This window comes from Manis pentadactyla, chromosome 4, assembly GCF_030020395.1.
Source record: "Manis pentadactyla isolate mManPen7 chromosome 4, mManPen7.hap1, whole genome shotgun sequence".
NCBI classification, from domain to species: Eukaryota; Metazoa; Chordata; class Mammalia; order Pholidota; family Manidae; genus Manis; species Manis pentadactyla.
Genome location: NC_080022.1, coordinates 138,507,192 through 138,530,033, shown reverse-complemented (window position 1 = coordinate 138,530,033; position 22,842 = coordinate 138,507,192). Strand labels below are relative to the sequence as shown.

At 36.0% G+C, this 22,842-nt stretch overlaps 1 protein-coding gene across 2 annotated transcripts in view; it reads right to left on the bottom strand.

Annotated features, from left to right (window-relative positions):
* The window catches only part of UBE2G1 (ubiquitin conjugating enzyme E2 G1), a 140,707-nt gene that overhangs the window by 39,404 nt on the left and 78,461 nt on the right, over window positions 1-22,842 (bottom strand). The window contains exons 2-4 of one of the 2 annotated variants that reach the window (XM_057501012.1): window positions 10,348-10,395; window positions 10,136-10,238; window positions 1,762-1,859 (exon numbers count right to left, since the gene is read on the bottom strand). In XM_057501012.1, coding sequence (XP_057356995.1) covers window positions 1,762-1,859; window positions 10,136-10,238; window positions 10,348-10,395 — 249 coding nt within the window. The remainder of the gene's footprint in view (window positions 1-1,761; window positions 1,860-10,135; window positions 10,239-10,347; window positions 10,396-22,842) is intronic. The other variant, XM_057501013.1, reaches the window with a different exon arrangement.

The window sequence follows — 22,842 nt, the reverse complement described above, 5'->3', positions numbered from 1 at the left end:
GCTTGCATGGCCACCTTTCCCTTATATGGACCACAATACCCTTATAAAAAGAGGTAACTCATTAACATCTTTACATCTCCAGTGCCTAGCAGATACTCAAATGCTCACTCTTCCTCTCATTCTTACTTCAGGACGACTTTTCACTCCTTCTGAAGTCTAACACTTTATCTACTTGCCATCCTCGCCCCATCACCTCCTTTCTTAGGTACCCTTTTCTTCACAACCTATCCCCTTCTCTCAAATCAAGTCTTAATTATTTCACTAATGCTATTTTCTCTTACAGCCTGCAAGACAAAATGTCTCTTCAACCTTAAAAACAAAAATGAAAAAACCCTCATTTCATCAGTTGTCCTCTTCAACTACCTAGACCACTGCTGTCCTTCCCCCTAAGGAAGTCCCAGGTGTGGCTTACATATGCACTCCTGCTACTCTCAGATAGAGAAACAAAGGCTCAAAGAGGCTTTGCCTAGAGTTACACATCTAATTTGTGGTGGAGCCAACATTCAATTAAGAAACTTTGTTACATCTTCTTTTGAAATAGGTGTAAAAAACTGCCTATTACACATCAAGTAATTCAAGCGAAGGCAGGAGAAACTGCCGAAAGCCTAGGAGAGATGAAAGAAATGTCAAAGCACCAAGAGGCAAGTATCATCAATTTATGCATCCATACATCATGTGGGACTTCCATTAATGCATTCTCCCACAAATCAACTGTTCGAGATATTTTTCTCCCTTCTAACTGGTACAAAAAATAACCATGTATTTTTCGTGATCACTGGTCTCTTAGAGGCTATGAAATATGGTGGTTGTCTTGGTTCCCAAGTTTTCCATTCACCAGTTCTAGTCTCTCTTAAGACCCGTCTGTTTTTCAATCCACTGAGTTCTAATATGTATTCCATATCCTTGGAATAAAGTCCTAATTTATTCATTCATCCATTACTCTCTCATTGGTTTTTGCTTAAACTTTATGTAAGAGTTTCTCTTCCTTGTAACCAAAAGTGTCTTATCTATGAAAAGCAGAATGCAAATTATAGTAATCTAAAAAGACAACTGATGTCAAAATACTTAAAAAAGAAAGGCTCCCAAGCTCTATCAGACAAATAAGGCCCAATGTTCAGACACTGCTATAAACAGTTTATGTAGCCTAATCTCTGGCTCACAAAATGGATTTTAAATGGTATCATACCTTTGGGTAAAGGAGTCCATGTTACACCATTTCATGCACAGCAGTACTAGGTGGCTTCCAAAGGTGGAAACATACAGGATTTTATTTATCTCATTTAACCCTATCAGTCAGCTAATGAGGTAGGTGGGACATTCTTTTTTTGCAGCTAAGAATACAGATGAAAAGTGAAGAGTTGCCTATGGTCTAAGATCTAAGATGAGAAAATATAAATTTAAAAGTCCAGGTTTAATTACTTCTATGCTCTTTATAATAGCCAAGAAGTCACTCAATACCTTGGAAATTATCTCCTCAATTTAAGAGTTCTATTAATGTTGTGCTTTACCTGCCAACCTTGATCTAGTCTGGTACATGATGAGTCTCAAAAAGAGTTGAAAACTAAGTAAAAAATTAATGCTTTAAAAATATAATCTGTCACTCCTTCGCTTCTAATACAAGGCCATGGGTACAATGACACAATGAACTTTTGAGACTTCTAAGCAATTTCATTGAGAACTACATCTTTTCTGTTAACCATGAAAACTTTAGTGACTGGCTACCATACTTGCAAAAACAAAAGTAAAACTAGATAAACTCACCATTTGGGTGCCAGATTTCTGTAATGAACTTCATTTTAGGAGGTCGGAGGGGATAATCTTTTGGGAAAGTGAGATGAGCCTTAAAAACACCACCTTCACTGGAAAAAAGAACGAAAACAAGTTTTACCTAAGTTCTTTCTTCTAAGTAGACAATTATTAAAAGAAACCTAAAACAAGAATGCTGGTGCTAATCCTATAAATAAAGTAAATAAAAAAACAATCTGGATTTAGTAGTTAACTTACTACTAAAATACTCAGTTTAATAAACTATCATATGTACCACATTAAACTCTAAAGAAGCTAGTTAAATATAAGAAATAGCTTTAAAAAAGGCATCCAGATCAGATCACATTATTGCTGGGCTACAACCCTTTCTATCATTTTCCATTGTGCTTAAAACAAAATTCAGCAGGTTGAACATTGCCTATAGGGTCAAGTTGCCAGTTTCTTTATGTAGATAGATCTCAAAGTATCACTCTTCCCTTTGTTCCAGCTAGCCTTCTTCCCGTTCCTCAAACACATCAAACTCTTTCTCATCTCAGAGCTTATGCCATTTTGTTCCCTGTCTGGGAACCGGTGTGCTTATCTTCCTCATCCATTCATTCACCCATTTATTCATCTCATCATTTAACAAATATTTATTCAGCCTTTATGTCAGAGACTAGGAGTATAACAGTCTCTCAAGGAGTTTATATTCTAGTGACTTTCCAAAGTAGTACTGTGTAGCAGACCTTTCTGCACATGGGCAAGGTTTTATATTCACACTATCCATAGGCAGCCACTAGCCACTTGAAATATGGCTAGTGCAACTGAGGAATTGAATTTCAAATTTAATTTTAATAGCCACATGTGACTCGTGACTGCTATATTAGATTAGTTACAGAGCACCGCCACTTACTTAGGAACTGTTCTTGAAGAATGTCAAAACCACCAAATGAGTTCAATACGCAAACAATGAAAACCAATGAGATCAAGCCAGCCTTAGGGGCAAAAGTGACTTAGAATTCCTGCCTTGTGTCCTTGGTACTAGCGGTTTCCTCTGAAACAACCTCTTCCCCCTGTCATCATTCAGAACTCAGCTTAAATGTTACCACTTGAGAAAGATTTTACCTGTCTATCCAATCTTAACTAGCCACTGTGTCCCTCTGTCGCACTGATCTCTTTTCATTTCTTTACTGCAACAGCAATCTGCACATTTGATTCTTTTATTGTTTAATATACAGTCCATCAGAACAGGGTCATATGATTGTGTTTGTTTCAGATCAGTGAGAAATGGAATTCTCAATTCATTAAACAAATATACATTGATTATTTGCAGGCAGCACTGTTCTATGTAAAAGAATACAATGGAGAACAAGATATTAAAGGTCACTGGTTTCATGACACCATTTTAGTGCCAAGGAAAATATCAAGAAAAGTAGAAATAATAAGTAATGGAATGATATGAATGAGCAATCTATTGTTAAATAAACTTTAAAAACCACAAGTATCTATAGAATAAGCCCGTTTGTCTTAAAGGGAAAAAAAAAACAAGGGCATGTTGTATACAGAGAGAAAAATGTCTGAAAACATTGTAACAAGGCATAACAGCTGTTAACGATATAGCACAGAATTATGGGATCTTTTACTTTGCTTTGTACATTCCAATATAGCTTGAATTTTAACCACAAGCAACTATTAATTTTTATTGCCTTTTTGTGATCACATAAATAAGGTGGGAAGGGGTGCAGTGTGCTTAAAAATAGGAGAAAGGTAGATCACTAATACCAAATACTTCTGAATATTCAGGAAAATCCACTGTACTCTGAGTAGAAAAAGTAACATTGTTAATACAATTTAGGTAAAAGCAGTAAGAAAAAGACTGCAAAGGATTAAAGAAGGAATGGGGTAGTAAGGACAAGCATATTATGAACAGGACAATTTGGTTAAGTTGAACAACTAAAGAAGATGGCAAATAGATGGGGAGATGGCACACAAACGCTTTAACAGAAAAGAAAAAACCTAATTTGTTTGCAAGGAAATGGGAGGGTGCTGGCAGAAAGACTAGAGATACTAAGAAAAGAAATAACTGCGAAATCAGAAGAAAGAAAGAAAATAAGGGTAATAAAGGGCCTAACCAAGAAAAAGAAATAGCATCTTTTCCTTTTATGCAAGAAGAAAAACAAGAGTGAATGCAGTACAGATATCCAGGAATAGAAAGGAAGAAAAATGACAAATTTTATCTGTGCCTTACAGCTTTTATTTTCAGAATTTATAAGATTATCTATGGAAGGGGAAAAAATATTAAGATTCCAGAGAAATAGAGACTGGATGGAATAGCTGTCGTGAAGAGTACCTTACACCTTTGATAAGAGATGAATCTGTCTTCTCAGGCTATGTTAACCCCAACTGTCTAATAAGTCAGGGCCAAAGCTGGCCTTAGGAAATACTAATTATATAGACTACTTTTTCAAACTGAGGATGCAAAATCCATTGAGTGAGTCACTAACCAGTTTTCTTTTTAAACAAGTAAAAACAGACTAGAAAATACAAGCCCTTCTAACAAGTAGTTTGTTTCAGTTACATTATCTACATACACATTTCTATTCACTAAAATGTATACACGAGTATACTCTGGGTATGATATAAAATATTTCCAATTACGGGTTGTGAAACAAAAAAAAGTTTGAAAGCCAGAAATTCAGAGAATAGCCAAGAATCTAAAAGGACATCAAAACAGCTGCCACAAAGCCCATGCACCTTATTCTACTGGTAAGGACATTTTCCTCAATATTGTTAGCTTTCCTACTCTGATTGATTAGATCCACTTAAAAGCTTTGTATTAGGTGACTGGAATCTTTATCATTAAAAATTTCCTTAGTTACTTTCAATCTTTAAAATATCAAATTTAATTAGCAGGATTATCCTAAGAAGTTTAAAAGCACACAGTTTTCACTGTCTGCTGCCCTCACCCATTCTGAACCATGCTATTCCTTATTGTTTTTCTCCTATAGGTAGACTCCTTAACTTCTCCTTTACCTGGGATATCCTACCTATTTTTTTTAAAAGACTAGCTCAGTAGTTCCAACTTGTGGATGTGGACTTCTAGTGAACAGCCACATCAGCAGAGAAGAACTTAAAAACCCACAGGTACAAGACATTATAGACTAACTAAACATTAATATGTCTCACAGTCACTATGTTTCAAATATACAAAGATGCTACTGTGATAAAAATGGAATTAAAAAATCTCCCCTTCCATTTTCTATTCTCTTCATCAGATACTAATAGTGTAATTACTAGCATGACATTAAAAAAGAGGTATGCAACAACAGTTTCAGTTGAAATGGTTGAGGAATCTAGCTTAGTTCAAGTTTCTTCTATGAGGCTTCCTTTCTGTTTTTGAATTAAATCACAAAAATCTTACAAGGATCTGATCCTATATTCTGCCATATTTACTTTAATGATATACTTGTGTATGCTGCTGTCTGAAATTTTATTCAACATTGTTCTTTTATATATTTTCCTGTAGATAATCTGTCTCTTGTTCATTCATCTTACCTGCTACATTTCACAATTAATCCATTACACTCTTAAGATATTCAGTGGCTTCCATCTTTTGCTATTACAAGAAATAAAACATTAAACATTCTGAATACTTCCAAGGCATAGGATTTTTACCCTAGAAACGAAACAGCTAAAATGAAATTTAATTGTTCTAAGTCACACAACTCTTAAAAGTGGTAGTCAGGAGCTAAATGGAAAAAGTCCCCAAAGCCCATTTTCTTAAACAGTAAATGATAAATGGCATGGCATTGCCATTGATCCTGTTTCTGAGATGCAGGCACAAGACTCATTACCTCTAAAATTTTGTTATAGAATATATGGCTTGTGTCTCTAAGTCTTAAAACTATAAAAGAACTTTGGTACTGTAAAAGTATATTAATTAGAAAGTTTGGTTAGCCAGCTCTTCATTTTCTAAATCCACCCCTCAAGGTAAGGCCATACTATAAAATAGGTGTAATCTTAAGATTTTCCAACATAATTTCACACCATTGCCAGTGGTAAGAAACAAAATTAAGTTTACTTCTTGGACAGACTGGCCATTTAGTAACTGAAGAAAAACAGAATAAAAGATAAAAGAAGGTATACATTCATCATTCACTAACACAAACTTACAAAATTTATAATTACACGATGATATATGGGTCTCCTCAACTTTCTCTGGCTGTCCACACTACTTGATAATCAGTAGTCTGAAAACAGCAGGTATAATGCCCCAGCTTCAGAATGTCTTTCACAGAAAGACAGCCTTAAGAATACAGTCTTAACAGCACTGGCAAGATTAATTAATGGACAGAGCAATAATAAAAATTTAATACTCTGTAAAGATAAAAATAATGACTAAACACTCACGGCTATTATCAGTCTCAAATAAAGTAATGTTGAATATATGTTGTTGATTACACAGATCATATAGCACTTGGAGTGCCCTCTAGTGACCAAATGGGGGCTGATGATGCCCCCATTAAGTAACATACCAACTTTTAAAGAACTTTAGTATTAATTCTTTCATTACATATATGAGCTAAGTATTAAGTGGTGAATTCAATCACAGGTTTGGGTACCATCTACGCCTACATCAACTTACTTTCAATTCCATAATCCCCTCCCCATCATCATCAGCCTCTGTTTCTCTTCATAGGCAGTTATTTCCATTTAAGGGCAGTCTATGTATTCATGACAAATAGCGTTCCTCAAACAACAATATGGCCCCTAGCCTTTTCACTCCACTAAAATAACTACCAAAAAAACCCAGTAATTTCCTTACTATTGTATCAGCAAACTCGATTCTTGATACTTTATTCTTGGTAGCATTTTAGATACCTTAAATAAAGCCTTTTCCTCTATACCTTTCTGGCTAATTTCCTCTGCTTTTCTCAGGGTCTTGCCCTAGGAACCTGTGCTGTCTCTGTATCCACTGAGCAAAGGCTCATCATCTCCTCACTTACTGCCACGTCAACCCAACTCCCAGTCCTTTTTTTTACACCAGACAAAATTTTTCTGTAACATTGCTAAGAACATACTTTTTGTTGTAGAAATAAAATACAAGTGAGCTGAAGGAAAATAAAAACCATAAACACAAAGTTATGATACTCAGTAATTTGATACACATTCTAAAACGTAAACTTAACTAGTTAACTCCTGCTGTCAAATTCCTTAATGGTTATGTTCTGTTCCAGACAAAAGATAAATCCAAACTCTTCAACAGTGTTTATAAACCTCAACTAGCCCCTTAGCTCCCTATCCAACTTCATTTTCAATTTATACTCACTTTACTCAGTTGCCACACCCTTGTTCCCATCCATTATTTTCTAGGCCCATATATACACAATTTTCCCACCTAAGAAGTGCTTAATCCTAGCTTCCCTTCCACTTAACCCCCCACCTCTCACTGCCAGAGAATATCTGTCTAGTTAATTCTCAATCTAGCTGTTGACAGCCCTAAATCTCTTCCATCCCAGAATAATTAATCTAAACCAACTGTGGCAATCCCATTCATCCTGGCAATTACTAGGTAAAGAAACTCAAGTCACTCAACTCTGACAAAGGAGACAAGAGGCAGGGTCTGCTGGAGAGCTTCTGGGGGTGGGGGTGAGGGGAGATTTCTACATTTCATTCTACATATGAAATACATAAAACACAAGAAGAAATTACCCTCTCTTCTTCCTTGGAGTGATATTCTGAAATGCTCAAAACTTGTAGCCATTTTGCTACTTATGTCAGGACGATAAATTCCCTCACTTTCTAAGCCAGTTACAATCAGATTTTTGTTGTTTGTAGCCAAAAGCCTACAAACTAATATAGATACTAACTCTTCAGTTCCCACTTTAGACATCTCTTCCTCTGGGAAAAATGACCAGACACATTCAAAATCCACCCAATGAGTTCCTGTAATACCCCATGCCCACTGCCATTGTGGCTATCATCAAAGTTTATTAAATTACTATGAAATGATCTGTTTTGCCAACTAAAGTGCAACCTCTTCAGGAGCAATGACTATCACCTCATTCAAGATCATGTTCCCAGCATTTAGTATGAGAGTGCTCAAAAAAACATTTGAGAACTAAATAAATGAGTAGTTTAAATGCCAGTGTAGTGCTTTATTTTTGCAACTATTGTAAGAAATGGCCAGAAATGATATCCTCGACTCAGTAGATCTTAATAAAGCTTAAACCTCTTTTTTGAAGGCTTTAAAAATAATTTTGTAACTTCCAGCACATGAATTTTAGAAAAGGTCATTAATAAAAAGGATTAATATCCAGGTAATTTGGGATAATTATTATAATGTCTATCAACTGAATTAAGGTTTGATTACTCACAGGATGCTTGAAGTACGTGTGGCACTGAGAATAAACTACAGCCCAGGTGCCACCGGCGCTCGCATCAGGAAGGGACAATGCAGAAGTGGCCACTTGTTGTCGCATCAGTAAGTCCACATTCCAGAGTAGCTGCCACATATGCTTCTGCCATCCATATCTCAGATCAAGAGCCAGCACTGTTTAAATGTATACTGAAGGCCAGAAATAGTTTTTTATTGGTGGAAAGAATGGCCTGTTAATTAGTAAGTATTAAAAAGTTCTTTCTGGTGAAACTGGAGGTACACAATATATGTACATGGACCAGTAGAAATTTTGAGAGATACTTGCCACCACTGCATGGAAAAAGTCTAAGAATTCTTTGAGGTTCTTAGAAATGGAGCTCAACTCTAGATGCCTAATCAGTCCTCTATTCAGACACTAGAAGAATTTATCTCATCATATCAACCATAAGAGTAACAAGATTTTGTCACTGGAATATCAGTGTCTCCCCTAGTTAACTTTCATGCAATGTGTTTTGATTAAAAATCCTAGAAGAACGGATCTGAACTTCATTAGCCTCATAAACCAGGCTGTATATATGGTTCTTATATGTGAAATTTGGTAATAAATTTGCTTTCAAACAGTATTATGGTTGTCAGGGAACATCTTTGGGATGGCTACTAGCTTATCTTCCAAACTAACACTGCAGAAAGTCCTGACTAAACTGAGTTAGTTTTCAAGAATTACCAATGTAAACCTATCACTGGGAAATATATCAGCAAAAATTCTGATTGGCAATAGTTGTGACAAAACACGTATCATTTTGTTCAAGCTATAGAAAACACAGAAATCTACACTACAGCTCAACTCTGTATATCATATACCAGTTTGCTCTGGTATAGAAATAGCCATGAATTTTCTTTTCCATCAGGTATTTTATAGGGGGGGAAGGAGTTATCATCTTAAAACACCTACAATGAAACTACTTGATCACCACTGGATTAAGTATAGTCCCCAAGAAACTCATATGTAGATCTGTCCCTGCTGTCCCTTGGTTGTAATGGCTTTGAGAAGGTTGCTGCATTTTTTCCCAAACCCCCACTTCTATAAAAAAATATGGAACTTGTACCAGTCACACTAACTTCAGGTAGTCATGATCCATCCTATAGAACAATAAATCTTAGTAAGTTTAAGTTAGTCTGCAAACACTCAAAGCAGAAGATAAGACTGTGGTCTTTCTAAAAATGTATTACATAAAATATTTTAAGAAAATTCCGTCTCTTTTTCTATTGCTCTTGGATTGTTCTGTTGTCTATCTTTACATCGTTAATAGTGATTAACTATACAAATCACTAATAATCTGGGAAAAGGTGAATATTAGTATAAGGTCAGAACCCCTTGGTTTTGACCAGTTTTCTGTGGAGGGCCAAATAAAGAACTGTCACTCACACTGATGATCTTGAAAGCTCTTTCCAACCTGCTTAAGATACTTTATATATATATATATATATATATACACACACACACTATTATATATGAAAATCTCCCAGATATAATATTATGCTTTAATTAAACTGATAAAGTATTAAGAATGATAAAGCATTGCCTTTAAATTTGTAATGTTCCTTTTGCAGGGCAAGGCACAGTAAGCACAAGGAAATGGAGGAGAGCAAAATATTTGAGTAAAGCATTTTGCTTTCTCCTAACCTGCCCCAATTAATCCAGTATCTGCAATACAAGGTATTATTTATATAAAACATCACATTAAAGATAGCTTTTCTGTAATAAACTTATTCCAGGTATCAAGAATACCTGAACTTCTGAAACTATTATATACTTAAGAAAGCAACAGATTTTACACATGAGAGTTTCAAGCAGAACACAAAAAGCCTAGACATGACCTTTCGGTACAAATACTAAACACAGCCATTTTGAGTACTCTCTCAAAAATAATTTCACTTCAGTTTGCCATAATTGTTTACATTCCAATTAATTAAAGATCTTTATTTTGATAACAGTTCCATTATACTTACTAAAGCGTGTCTGGAGGACCAATAATAAGGACTTCCCATCGGTAGAGATCATTATCATCTATTAAGCCTGCTGAAAAGCCTTCCACTGGATTTTTGTTAAGTTCTGTGGAAAAAGAAAAAACTGATCAAGACTTTTAGCACATTTTTACCCAACAGAAAAATGAAAAAACTTGAATATATGTTACAAATTCTGTATTATTAAATGGATATACCTGGCTCCATTAGCAAAATGCTACCTGATGGCCAACACATTTCCATTTCTGTAACACAAGGAAACAATGGATAAAGCAAACTATCCAGAAACCAGCGTCTACTGTCCGTTTAAACTTGTACCCTGGTTTCCTACTAGGTTCTTACCATTCTAGGTAGCCCTTTGATGGGTATAGAGGTATAATGTACAGATAGCTTGTCAAAAAGCTGATATCCAGGCCCAACCCCTAGAGATTCTGGTTCAGAGGGAAATCAAACCAGCACTTCTGGTAATTCTTCTGCTGTGTTTTTAGGGTGCACTTTCAGAAACACTAACAGAGTGCCTAATATATTTTCACAGGCATTTCCTGAGCTTAACCAACCTTCATTTACACTAGTATCTGACTCTACCTGACAAGTCCTCTCTAATCTTGAGGATACAGATCTACAGTTGGTGTTCATGTATGGCCCATCAGACTCCGAGCATGGAGAGAGCAGAGGCTATGTATCCTGTCTGGTGTGCTGATCCCTCCGCTGGCTACAGCTTCTAGTACACAGGAGTGGCTTAAGAATGACAGCTAGAGTCTACAGGAATGGCAGTGACATCGTGAAATTTTTCTCTTCCAAGAGTGTGCTGGCATGGATGAGGACCATGGAGGGCTGGGGACAAAAAAAAAAAAACAGAGGTAAAGGACTAGTGAGGTGGTGGGACACAGGCCAACAGGAGACTAAAGGAACAGGTAAAGAGAAAGTCTGAATGCTTCCTTAAGAGACAGGGCTTAATAAAGTAAGGACCTATTGATGGTGAGTATCATATAAGGATTTTCTTAAGACAGCTTTAATAAGGTATAATTGAAGTTTAGTGAACTGCACATTTTTAATTATATAATCTGATGTAGTACAGTGATATACATATACATCTCTGAAGCCATTACCATAATCATGTTAGTGTGTGTACTGATTGGCTCAAAACGACAAGTGGAAACAAAACAGGCTAGAGGAAAGCAGTTCAGAAAGGACTTGCTGGGAGTCTGAACAGGTTTGTAATTCCCATTTATCTCCTGCCATCATCCTCAAGGAGGTCATTCTAATGATAGAAGTAGGTGTGATACAACTCAGAGTGCTTTTATTATAAAAGATTGAACAAAGTATGTTAGTAACTGAGAAGAGGATACTAACTTTTTGAGGAATCATATGTAGTGTTCAACAACTAGGATTTAAACACCCCAACATGCCAGTGAAACACAGAGAGCATCAAAAATGAAAGATTTTTACATTTAAACATAAATGGCTGCTTCTCTCAAAATTTGAGGGGAAATTTTTTTTAAGTCTAATATTTTTGCCTAATGGGCAAAGTAGACTTTTATTAGTTTTAAATCAATACTGTTATTTCAAAACACAAGAAATGACATTTTACTTTTAAATAGCTATTCTATGCTATAAAAAAAGGGTAAGGTACTGAAAATGCAAAGACATTTGGATAGGGATTGCATTTCAATCTTGTTATTTTGTTTATGCATTTAAATACTGCATGTCATATATGTTGCAGACATACTGGAAAAGAGCTGAAACGTCTGCTTTTACTGTCAATTGAGGGATAGAGCAGAGCACACACAACTGCAATATGGGCACTAATTTTCTACACTGAGTGTGTTTTTTCCAGATGAACACATAATTAGATCATTTTCCCCAACACTGTATATGCAAGAGTCTTTGGAAGATTCTATAATTTATCCAGAATCACACAACTGCTACATTTTCCATCAGAAGTCCAATGAAGTTTTATAGATCAGATGGGTAAGACCTGAAATTAGCATAAATGGTCAAAATTACCCTTGAAAATGTCCTTACCTTTCCCATAAAGTATATCATTGCTTCTCATTTTTGTCAACACACTCAAGTTCTTAAGTCTTTTGTACACTTTTTCCACACTTTTCTTCTACAGGAGTTACTGTATACACTGCTTGTTTCATATTAAGTAATGCAAAAGCAATGTTGAAGAATACCCAACATCTCACCTGTCATAGCTTTTGCCACTAGCATGGAACCACATCTGTCAAGATCCACAGTATTTAACAAGTATTATCTATCTATAATGGCAGATCATTACCATACCTTTATGAACGCCTCCTGCAAGGTCCAGTTCAAGTACTATCATCTTCCATGAAGCCTTCCTGGAATAATTTACCAAGTAGTCTTCTTTTGACTTCTGCTAAATTCCTACTAATTATACTTTTAGTCTGCACTACCATAATCATTAATCTGCATTGCATCACCTGATACTTGACTATACCAGCTCGTAACTCCCAGAGAAATAAACAGGCTATTACAATATGTAGTAAATGCTCCAATATAAGTAGAGGAATTGGAGGGGCACAAAAGAAGGGCACATTATAATCATTAAGAGACAGAAAAGGCTTCTGAAAAGAGACACCTAAAATAAGACAAAAGGATTTGGCCGAGGGGTGGGGGTGGGAGGGGGGTAACAAGGTTTAGAAACATGAGCATATACAAAAACTTGAAATACAGAGATCAGTATATAGCTAGAATAAAAGTATTGGGGTGTGTGGAGTAAACTGCAGAATTTTCAGAATCTCCCACCTGGCCTTATCATTTACATATCAATAGTTGTTTATAGCTGCGGGAGTCGGGCAAGGGGTAGAAAGATAATGGCCATTCTCTCCTCCCCTCCCTTCCTGGTACTAATTGGTTTGGTGTCTGCCAGTCACCAAGGACCCGCCAATGGAGTTCCTTGCAGAAGGAGCGCGCAGGAAGTAGAGAGAGCACCCGAGGCGGCGGAGCGAGAGCGGCAGCCTGAGGAGACAGACCGGCCGGGCCTAACTAGCGAATTTGAGCAAGCTGTGAGCAATTAAAAAAAAACAAAAATGGTTTCTCCCAACCTATCCTTTCCCTTGAGCTACTTCAGTTTCACTGGTTTCATCCGGGAGTCGCAGGGCCAGGAACATCTTTCCGCCCTGGAACGACAGGTGGGGATTCAGTTGAAGCTACAGAGAATGTCAGAAGCTGGATAGCAAAGAGCCTTTGGAAACTATGGAAGTTTGAACTTTATCTGTGGGTGAAAAGTGTAGAGGGTCATAGGTAGATGAAATTCAAGCAGGTTTTTTTAATGAGAAAGGCCAAAGAAATAAGTTTAAACATCCTATCTACATTTATATGTTGTTGGGAATTCCTCACACTACATTCAAACCGAGGTGGATTACAGATATAAAAAATCAAACTAAAAGGAGAAACTAAAGAAAGCTAAAAGAAAACAAATTTTTTAAACATAATTAATCTTGGGTGTAAAAGGACACAGAACTCAACTGTCAGATTATACTACACAAAATATTTTAAATCCAGTATAGCAATAAAGTTTAAATGCAAATGAAAGACTGGGAGAGAATATCTCCAACAAAATAGGTAAAAAAATCTAATATCCCTAATACAAAAAACTCGAAAGGGGAAACATGCAAAGCACACATCAGTTGGAAAACAAAAACAGCTAAGAAACACAAAACCAAGAAGCGCCTGTGCTTGGGTTTCTATTTATATTCCTAAGGTAGTAGAAAGAAATTTTGAATGTGATAAAGATGAAGACCTTTTCTGAACACTACTTGGCCACAATTAGATTTAGAAAGAGCTAAAAAGAAAGATCTCTTTCTCCCAAGTCATGAATGCTAAAACAAAACTTTAAGGTTCCAAAGTAGGTAAACCTAATTAATAGTTATTTCAAATCAGGACACTAGTTCTTTTTTTTTCTTTCTTTTTTTGGAAGGCAGAAAGGAGAGTAGTATTTGGGAGGAAGCATGAAAGGGGTGCTGGTAATGGCATGCTGTACATAATATTTAAGCAGTTTTCTGTGGGCATATTTCAATTTTTAAAACTCAGTAAATCCTGGAGTGCCACATAATTGTTAAATGACAGTGGCGTATGCAATGCTGTGAATCTGTAAATCACTGTGGGCCAGAGGGTCTACAAACCATGAATAAAAAGGAAACCGAGGTCAAGAAAGTGTCCTTGAGAAAATCATTTGGGTAGGTATACATAATGGGAAATAATGCATGAGCAGGCTTGCTGTGAGTTATTATTCAGGAATAAGACTAAATCAAAGAGAATGGGACAGCATATGAAAAGGAAAACCCTATAGTCCTGAATTTGAAAATGTCAGTATGAAGTTATGATATGGCTTTAAAAATGCTGAGCTCTGTGAACTGAAAAGGTATAGAAATAATGAATAACCCTGTAGCAATGAGCAACCCTAAGTGCCCAGATTATTGCTCCAAATATGACTGACCACAAAGAAACCAGGGCCCTTCAGAGCATGGTTGGTTTTCTACCCCCTTTTCTCAGAGAGACACACACTGAAATATTTACAGACAAATGATGATGATGTTTGTCATAATAGACAGGCACAGAGAGATAAAACACGACTGGCTGTGACCTAAAAACTGCTGCGGTTAGGTAAGTACATGCACCTATCTAACCTATCAGTCTATCTACATTTAAACCTATCAGTCTGTTTTGGTATTGTTGTATGTTTAAACTTTTTCTCAATAAAATTTTTCAAAAATCATGATGAGAAGGCAGTTTACTGTAGTCTAAAATAATGCTTTACAATATTTTGTCAATTGGGTAAAAATAAACCTTCACTGAGCCTCAGCAAAAATAGGTCTCAGAATAACAACATTCAAAGATCCAACTATATGTCAATTCATACCTGGCTATTAATAAAATAAGCTACTTGAACTGTAAATATACTTTGCTAAGACCAATGGCTGACTACGTCTAACTGCTAAAAGGCCAGATACAAATTGGTATTTATAGCCCTGCACTGGTTTTCCTTTGTGTCTGGGTGGTTGTGGTTTCCTGCGCCAGGGAATGTACATTCCTGTCAGGTTTATTTATGTAACACACAGCTGGCTATAAGGTGCATTTCTGTAAAATGACTGTTTTACACTGGTTTCATTCTGAACTTTAGAAATCACAGATAGAACCTTTTATCCGGACACTATATAATTACTCCTCCTAAGTATTGAGATGGTTTGTCAAAATAATTTTGGCTTTACTACCAAAGGGCTAAATTACCACATTAATTTTAAGCATAAAGCACCACAAACCAAGCAAGTCACCAAAATTAACAGAAAGCATTCCTTTCCTCCAAGCTTCCATTAATTAATCAATACTGACAAAGTAATGGATCAACAAACTTGCAAAGGTTTATTTATATTTCCTTTATACATTTTATGATGCATTAATTTTATATTTACAGAATCTTTGAGTTTGCTTAAAGGTGTAATTTTCTTTCTTCATACCATGCCAGGGGGTAGGCCTATGGCCAGCAGATTTCCTAACACACGTTTCGACCCACTATGAATTTCTTTCACCAAGCTTCAACAACATGAGAAATATGGAGCAAACAGCAAAACAAGTCAGAGGTCCTATCTTGCAAAGATTTTGCCAATATGTTCCTGAAAGAATTTGCTCAGCACAATTCTGGACATTCCTAAAATAACACTTTAAGGAAGCTCTGCTACCTGCAATATTTCACCATGCTCATACCCTCTTCAAACACGTTATCTAAGGATTCTTCAACATTAAGTCCTAAATATGTTGTTGCTTGTGCTTAAAGATAGTAGCATCATACATCTCTGCTACGATTTGCTAAAGCAGGATCCCTCACAGCAAGAAACTGATATACCTTGAAGCTACAAGCTTTATATAAACTTCAGCCTATTTTGTGATCGCACCTATTTTTTAGAAATAAATTTGATAGCAAGACTGGGGGGAACTTTCGAATTACACTTCCCATATTTGGACCATATTTGGGTACAGAGTCAGTCAGACCTGGGTTTGAATGGCAACTCTCACTAGCCTTTACCATCTTCAACAAATCACTTTTTTTCTTCTTTTTTGAGTCTCATATTCCTCATCAGTAAAGTATGATAAAACCCATGACAGTACTACGAGACAGATGAGAGATACTGTATATGCAAAAGACTGTCCAACCAGAGTACCACAAATGTCTGTTTTCTTCCTTTAAAATTACTCATTAAAAAACAGAACATAACATTCTTTAGAATCTTGAGGGCAAATATCTCTTGTTGTATTACCCACCCCCAAATACCACACCCAACTATGTTTCTAGTGGGAGCTGTCAAACAAGGTCCCCATACCCCTACCATAAGAATGAGTGAATGCTGTACAGGCAGATTACTTTGAACTGAAAAAGCAACAAGGCCCAAAGAACTCAGCAAGATACTGACCCCCAACCGCACCAACTTCATAAGAATTTAGATAGAGGAACTGCTCCTGAAGGAGCTATCACTATCGCTGCATTATTATGTAAACTAGGGGTGCTAGACAGGGACAGATGTGGTTAAATCTGTCAACATTTCTGTGTCCCATGTTTCTGTGTGGCCCATCAAGTATTTTGTTTATCATTTACTCCTGTAAATTACTTCCCTTTTCCTTTTAAGTCCCAGACCCTTACTCCTTTTTCTCATTGGCTCAGGATGATAGTACCTTATTGCCCCTGTCTTTGGAACCTGTGTCTATGACTTCCCTAGACGTACGTGATTATACTTTGGTTTTTTTCCCCTGTTAATCTGTCTTCTGTCAATTTGATTATTAGACCAGTGAGAAGAACCTTGAGGGATAGAGGAAATTTCTTCTTCTCCAAGAATGAATACTGACTCAAGCAAATAGAGTGAGATCTTCCAGAGGATTGTTCATTCTAGTTGGAATTGTAGGAAAGTCCCAATCCATGAGGAAGCTGTGCTATAAAAGCCTGAGAGCTGCCAAAAGCCACAGTTCAAATCTCAAGGAGAAAGCTGATATGGGAAAATGAAGCCAAAGTGGAATTGTGTAAGCCAAAGTAAGTAATGGGAAGAGAGATCCTAACAGAATTCTAGTTTCTCACACCTGGTACCACTCCTGCCTTTCTATACATTTGGTTAAGGTCAAATTTCCTTTTTGGTTTAAACTTATTCAATTTGTAGTGTACTGTTTTCTCCATTCGAAGTCTTATTTTTAAGCTTACATACCTGTTGGTCTCTAGACAATTTCCCCTCTAATACTTTATAGCAGTGGTTCTCAACTTTCCTTTTACCCTCAACCACATCACGCAGGATACAAGTGGGCCTCAGCAGGCATGACAGGGTAGACCACCTTCAGGATAGGTGAATGGAAGTGTCTATTACTACTGCCACCAAGTGATGGTGAGAATCATTAATTGCCTTACTTCATCCTAATTTTCTTAAGTATTGCTCAAATTATGTTCTCTGGGCATAAAACTTTCAAAAATGGGTTTGTTAAGCTCATATCTACTTATCTACTTGTTTTTGCACAGTAAAACTAAAGTTACTCCACTTCACATAACAATACAGGAAATTCTTTTTCTTTGCATTCACCTACTCCCAAGGATTCAGCAACCTCAAAGTGAAGTTTACATCTCCTTACTATCAATCGCAGGAAAAGCCTCACAATAAAAAACCTAGCAAGACTATGAGGTTCTTGAATCTCCACTCCAATTTACTTTAACCACTTAATAATACATACAAAAACCCAGGAAGACTTCAGAAAAATAGTGTCAAAAAAATTACAGAAATATGATCTTTTTAAAAAAACTGAAAGACATTATAAGGCAACACAGACCTTAAAAGCAGGCTGAAAGAAAAGAAGAACAACAAAGAGAGGGATTACTTTATCAAGAAAAAAAAATTTCCTTTTAAGTAAAAACCACAACTAAAAAGAAATCATGGTCCTAACTTCAAGAAATCATGAAAATGAATGAAATGAAAACATGAACGGTTACATAGTAAAAGAGAGAAAAGAAGACTTACATTAAGTGTAATCGGTATTCCTCAAGAGATTAGAATATAAAAATGTCTTAAATATATAAAACTCCTATAATAACTAAATTATGCAGACTAAGAACATACTCCACAACAGAGGAAAAAACTGGTATAGAACAACCACCACCAAAAAACATCTATCAAATGGGAGGTATCAAGCTTTAAAGATAAACAATATAATGGGCAGCCAAGCAGGAAAAAAGCAAGTCAAATGTAGATAGGCAGACAGAATCACATTATCCTCAGACTTCTCACAACACTCAACACAGTAATGAATAACCACAGAATTCTGAGGAAAAGTGTGTAACATGAACAATATGAGGCGGAAAGAGGATGGTAATAAGTATTCCCAAGTATTGTGAACTTGACTTAAGTGCTATTTTGGGGGGTGGCGTGGGCGGGGACGGAAGGCAACTGCTGGGAAATGAATCAAAGAATTCTGTAATAGAAAAACCAAAGTCAGGTGACCAGTATACTTACCGCAGGTGAACACGTAAATAGACCTAAACAACTCATGAATATATTATTAATCTTGAAAATGTGAAACCAGTTCCACCCCGGCCCCTAAAAAAAAAGGTCAGGAAAAGTGAAGAGAAGAGAGGGAAGGAGATACACGTATGTGTTTATTCCCTTATATGGGTTATCAATAAAGTCAATGGAGTCTATGAAAAAAAGACTCAAAACTATTTAGAGATTTTTACAATTTTTCTCTCTCAACTCTTAGGACTCTTTTAGGAATTCATCTCTCCTTGTAGAAATATTTACCTACAGTTCAATAATGTTTTCAGTAGTACCTTAGTTGTTTTGGTGCCTTTTTTCAGTAGAATGCAACAAATTTAATTTAAAATTTATAACTCTACCTGCATAAATGCATTGAAAGTAACTGGAATGATGTTCATCAAATGTAAGTAATGATTATTATTACTAGGTGGTAGGATATTTTCAACTTTCTCTTTCACTTTAATTATTAAAAAAGTCATTTATTCTAAAATAACAGAAGAAAATAAAATGCAAGCAGTTAAGTCACTCTACTGTCTCATCCCCCCAAAATAACCACTGTGGTTAACAAATCTGCTATGTATTTGTTCAGATTTTGAGTATACCACCATATAGTATTAGCCACTTAAGTATGGTATGCACATTTAGATACTTGGTTCCTCCCCCTTTTTCTTTTCCAATTTAAATACTACTGCCATAAAACACCTTTGTACTCCTTGTACATATGTGGAAGTATATCCAGAATCTAAATCCCATAAGCTGGGTGAATGAAAGGAACATGCCTATCATCCATGAAAAATCTGTTCAATTTATACTCCCAGAAACACCACAGGTACCTACTTCCCCAAAGCCTTGCTAACACTAGGTATTATCCTTTTCCCACTGACCACTGACAATTTATATTTCTTACATACATTATATGTTTATATTGTTTGCCCCTTTTTACAAAAAGTTGGCTTTTTCTTATTGATTTTAGTGATTTTTTTAAACATCTTTATTGCTATGTAATTTACACACCACACAATTGACCATTTAAAGTACACAATTAAGTGCACTTTGGTATATTCACACAACTGTACAATCGTCATCACAGTTTAACATTAGAACACTTTCATCACTGGTGAGCTTTTTAAGCATTATGCTCCTCCTAACTGCCTTTTTTTTAATGTTCTTGTTTTATCTTTTTAAATTTTCGTTTTTTACTAAACTTAAATTATAGCAGTTTAAAAAAAAAAATAGCCAACCTTCTTCATGGCTCCCTGGTTTGTCATACTTTAAAAAGCCTTCCTTCTTCCAAGCCCAGACTAAAGTATTCTTGTTTTCTTTTAGCGATCTTTTGTTTTACTTCAACATTTGGCTAATTGGTCACAGTCAAGTTCTTCATATATAAAATGAGGAAAGCAATGTCCACTTTGTAAAGTCTGTTTGAGAAATATATTTATGAATGTTTAGTGTTGTCTTGCCAATGGGTTTCAGCCCTGGGCAAGTTCACTATGGATACAATGTGACCAAAGAAATAACAGTAGAATGTTCTTGGGATGAAAGGGTTATACCCAACTTTATTTCCACGGTGGCAGGTCAATCACTAAAATTCTGTTTACTCAGAGTGCGCATCTGCATGTAGCAAGCGGTCTCTGCCTCTGGGCCTCTCTACCTGCACAGCCATCCTCTGGGCCTCTGTCCTCAGTGCTGACACCACCCCCAGGCTCTGCTCTGCTCTCCTGCCCTTACAGCTGTGCCACCATGTCACCCAGAGCACTGGGCGGAGCTCTTTTATATAGAGTCAAAAACATCGTATTGCCCACACATGTACAGTGAACTAGCCAACCAGGGCCAGGTAAGAGTCCTGGCCACAGGGACTTTCAATTATCCCGAAGTGTCTAACCTAGTGCTTGGCACACTGTAAACATTCAGAATCTCTTTGTAACTTATATAAACATAGAGATAGAAAATGTAGCTCCCATCTGTCAATATACCAAACATTACTAGCCATGGCATTTTATTAAATAATCCATCATTTTCCAAAGATTTGAAAGCTAGCTTACTGGTAGATCCTGGACTTGAAGGTAGGTCAGAGAACTCTAGATCACTGTTTCTTTCCACTGTAACACAGAATATTGGCTTTGGTTTCAAACCTGCCTATAATAACAGCATTTCCTTATAAAACGTTTAACTCACCTTAAATAAAACATACAAAGAAACCAAATAACCCAAAATGATAGTCCTGTTCTTTCATCATTGTATACATAAATTTCTAAGTTGGCTATAAGAGCATTGAGAAAGGAAAGATCCCAAATAAATTCTTAAAAATTAAACTTCCTAAATTTCTCCAAATTTTCTACAATACCTGTTTTTATAATTGGGAAAAGCTTATTTTTTTGAAGAGAGAAGGAAGATACTTCTGGTGAATCTTTTTTAAGACATTCATAAATAAAAGTTGCCTGTGTGTTGTACCAACACATGTCTTAAAGTCTCTACTAGGCTTCTCAATAGATCGATGGCTACAAGAAAGACCTAAGACAAATATTAACAGAAATCCCAGATAAAATGTTTGACAGTCAAACATGTAAACTATTTCCACGTGGGGGGAAAAGCAGATCCCAAGACCATCTACCAAAAAAGTAAGTAGTTCTTAAGGCAACCTAACAAAGGAGCGGACCCAAGCCAAGAGAAAAACTCTATTTCCTTATGCTAACTAGTAGTTTGGCTTAACTGCATTCAGCTGGCTTTAAAAGGATGAAAGAAAACAATTTCACACAGAAATGAGATGTAGTAACATATGCCATCAGATAAAGGCTAGGATAATACATTACTTGAACCATGTTACATTCCCTTCCGATTTTGGTGTCACCCCTACAACCAGCCCATTTCCTTAATAAACTCTGAACTCAAAATTATAGTACTTATGGAATTTAGGGCCAAATGCACCTGGTATTTACAGTATCCAAAGCCTCATTTACTTAAGCTACAACCATTACATTATACAAATCTGAGAAACAGCGGGCAAGAAGTGAAAATCTCTTGCTTTGTCTTCAACTCTTTCACAATAAAATAAAATAAAATAAAAGGCCATGTTGGTGCATTATCAATCTGAATGACCAGCTTAGTCAAATTTAGTTTTTAATTATCAACAAAAACTTTCCAGAAGTTGAGGCATTCATGTCCATCCTGTGCTTTAGTGCACTCTAACAAGAAAGTCCCTTTACAGTCTTCCTATATCTGAACGAACAGGTAAGCAGATATTTTCTAAGTTAACTGTTTACATAGACTGAAAATACACCCCAGAGTTTGGAATACTTCACTGTGTATATGTGCTGAATTTCATTTAGTTAAGTTCCCTATTTATATATATTTACTGCAGCTACAAATAATATTTTGTATTTGAATCTGATAGGCAAAAATATTAACTTGCTGCTACTTTATTAGGAAGGTGAGCTGTATTTTATATGCTAATTACAATTAAGTGGTATGATGTTCTTGCACCTGTTCAAAAATTTTTCACCTTTTTCTTAATTTATTTTTAAAATAAGATTACTAATTTTTAAGTACTATATTCAGATAGTTATCTTAGCTCTTATTTCTAACTTTTACTTGATTTTCCTGGATATTTAAGTAGACATCATTTTGTTAAGTTATTCCTTGTTTCAATTACTTGTATCCTTGCTTTTTGTCTTGTTTTCCTGCACTGGCTAGAACATTATCAAAAATATTGAACAAGAGTATTTTTATTCCTGACTTTTAAATATGCATGTAATTACTGTTGATTTTCAACATCTTATTTATACAGGACAACAGTTTCAGTCTTTTCCTAGGATTCCAAGTTTTTTCTCATTTGATTTGTTTTTAAAGGCCAAGAATAGAAGCTGAACATTTTCAAATGCCTTTTTGACATATATGTATATTGTTACTGACTCACAATCATGGGACGACCTGTCAATAGCCAAGACGGGCCTCTTTACACAAGTTAGCCAAGTTGTGAATGCAAAGGAAAGTTCTAGAAGGAAATTGAAAGTGCTACTCCAGTACACACAAACAATACAACAAGAGAGCCTTATTGCTGATAGGGAGAAAGTTTAAGTGGTCTGGACAGATCAAACCAGCCAAACATTCCCTCAAGACAAAGCTTAACACACATCAAGGGCACTAACTTTCTTCAATTCTATGAAG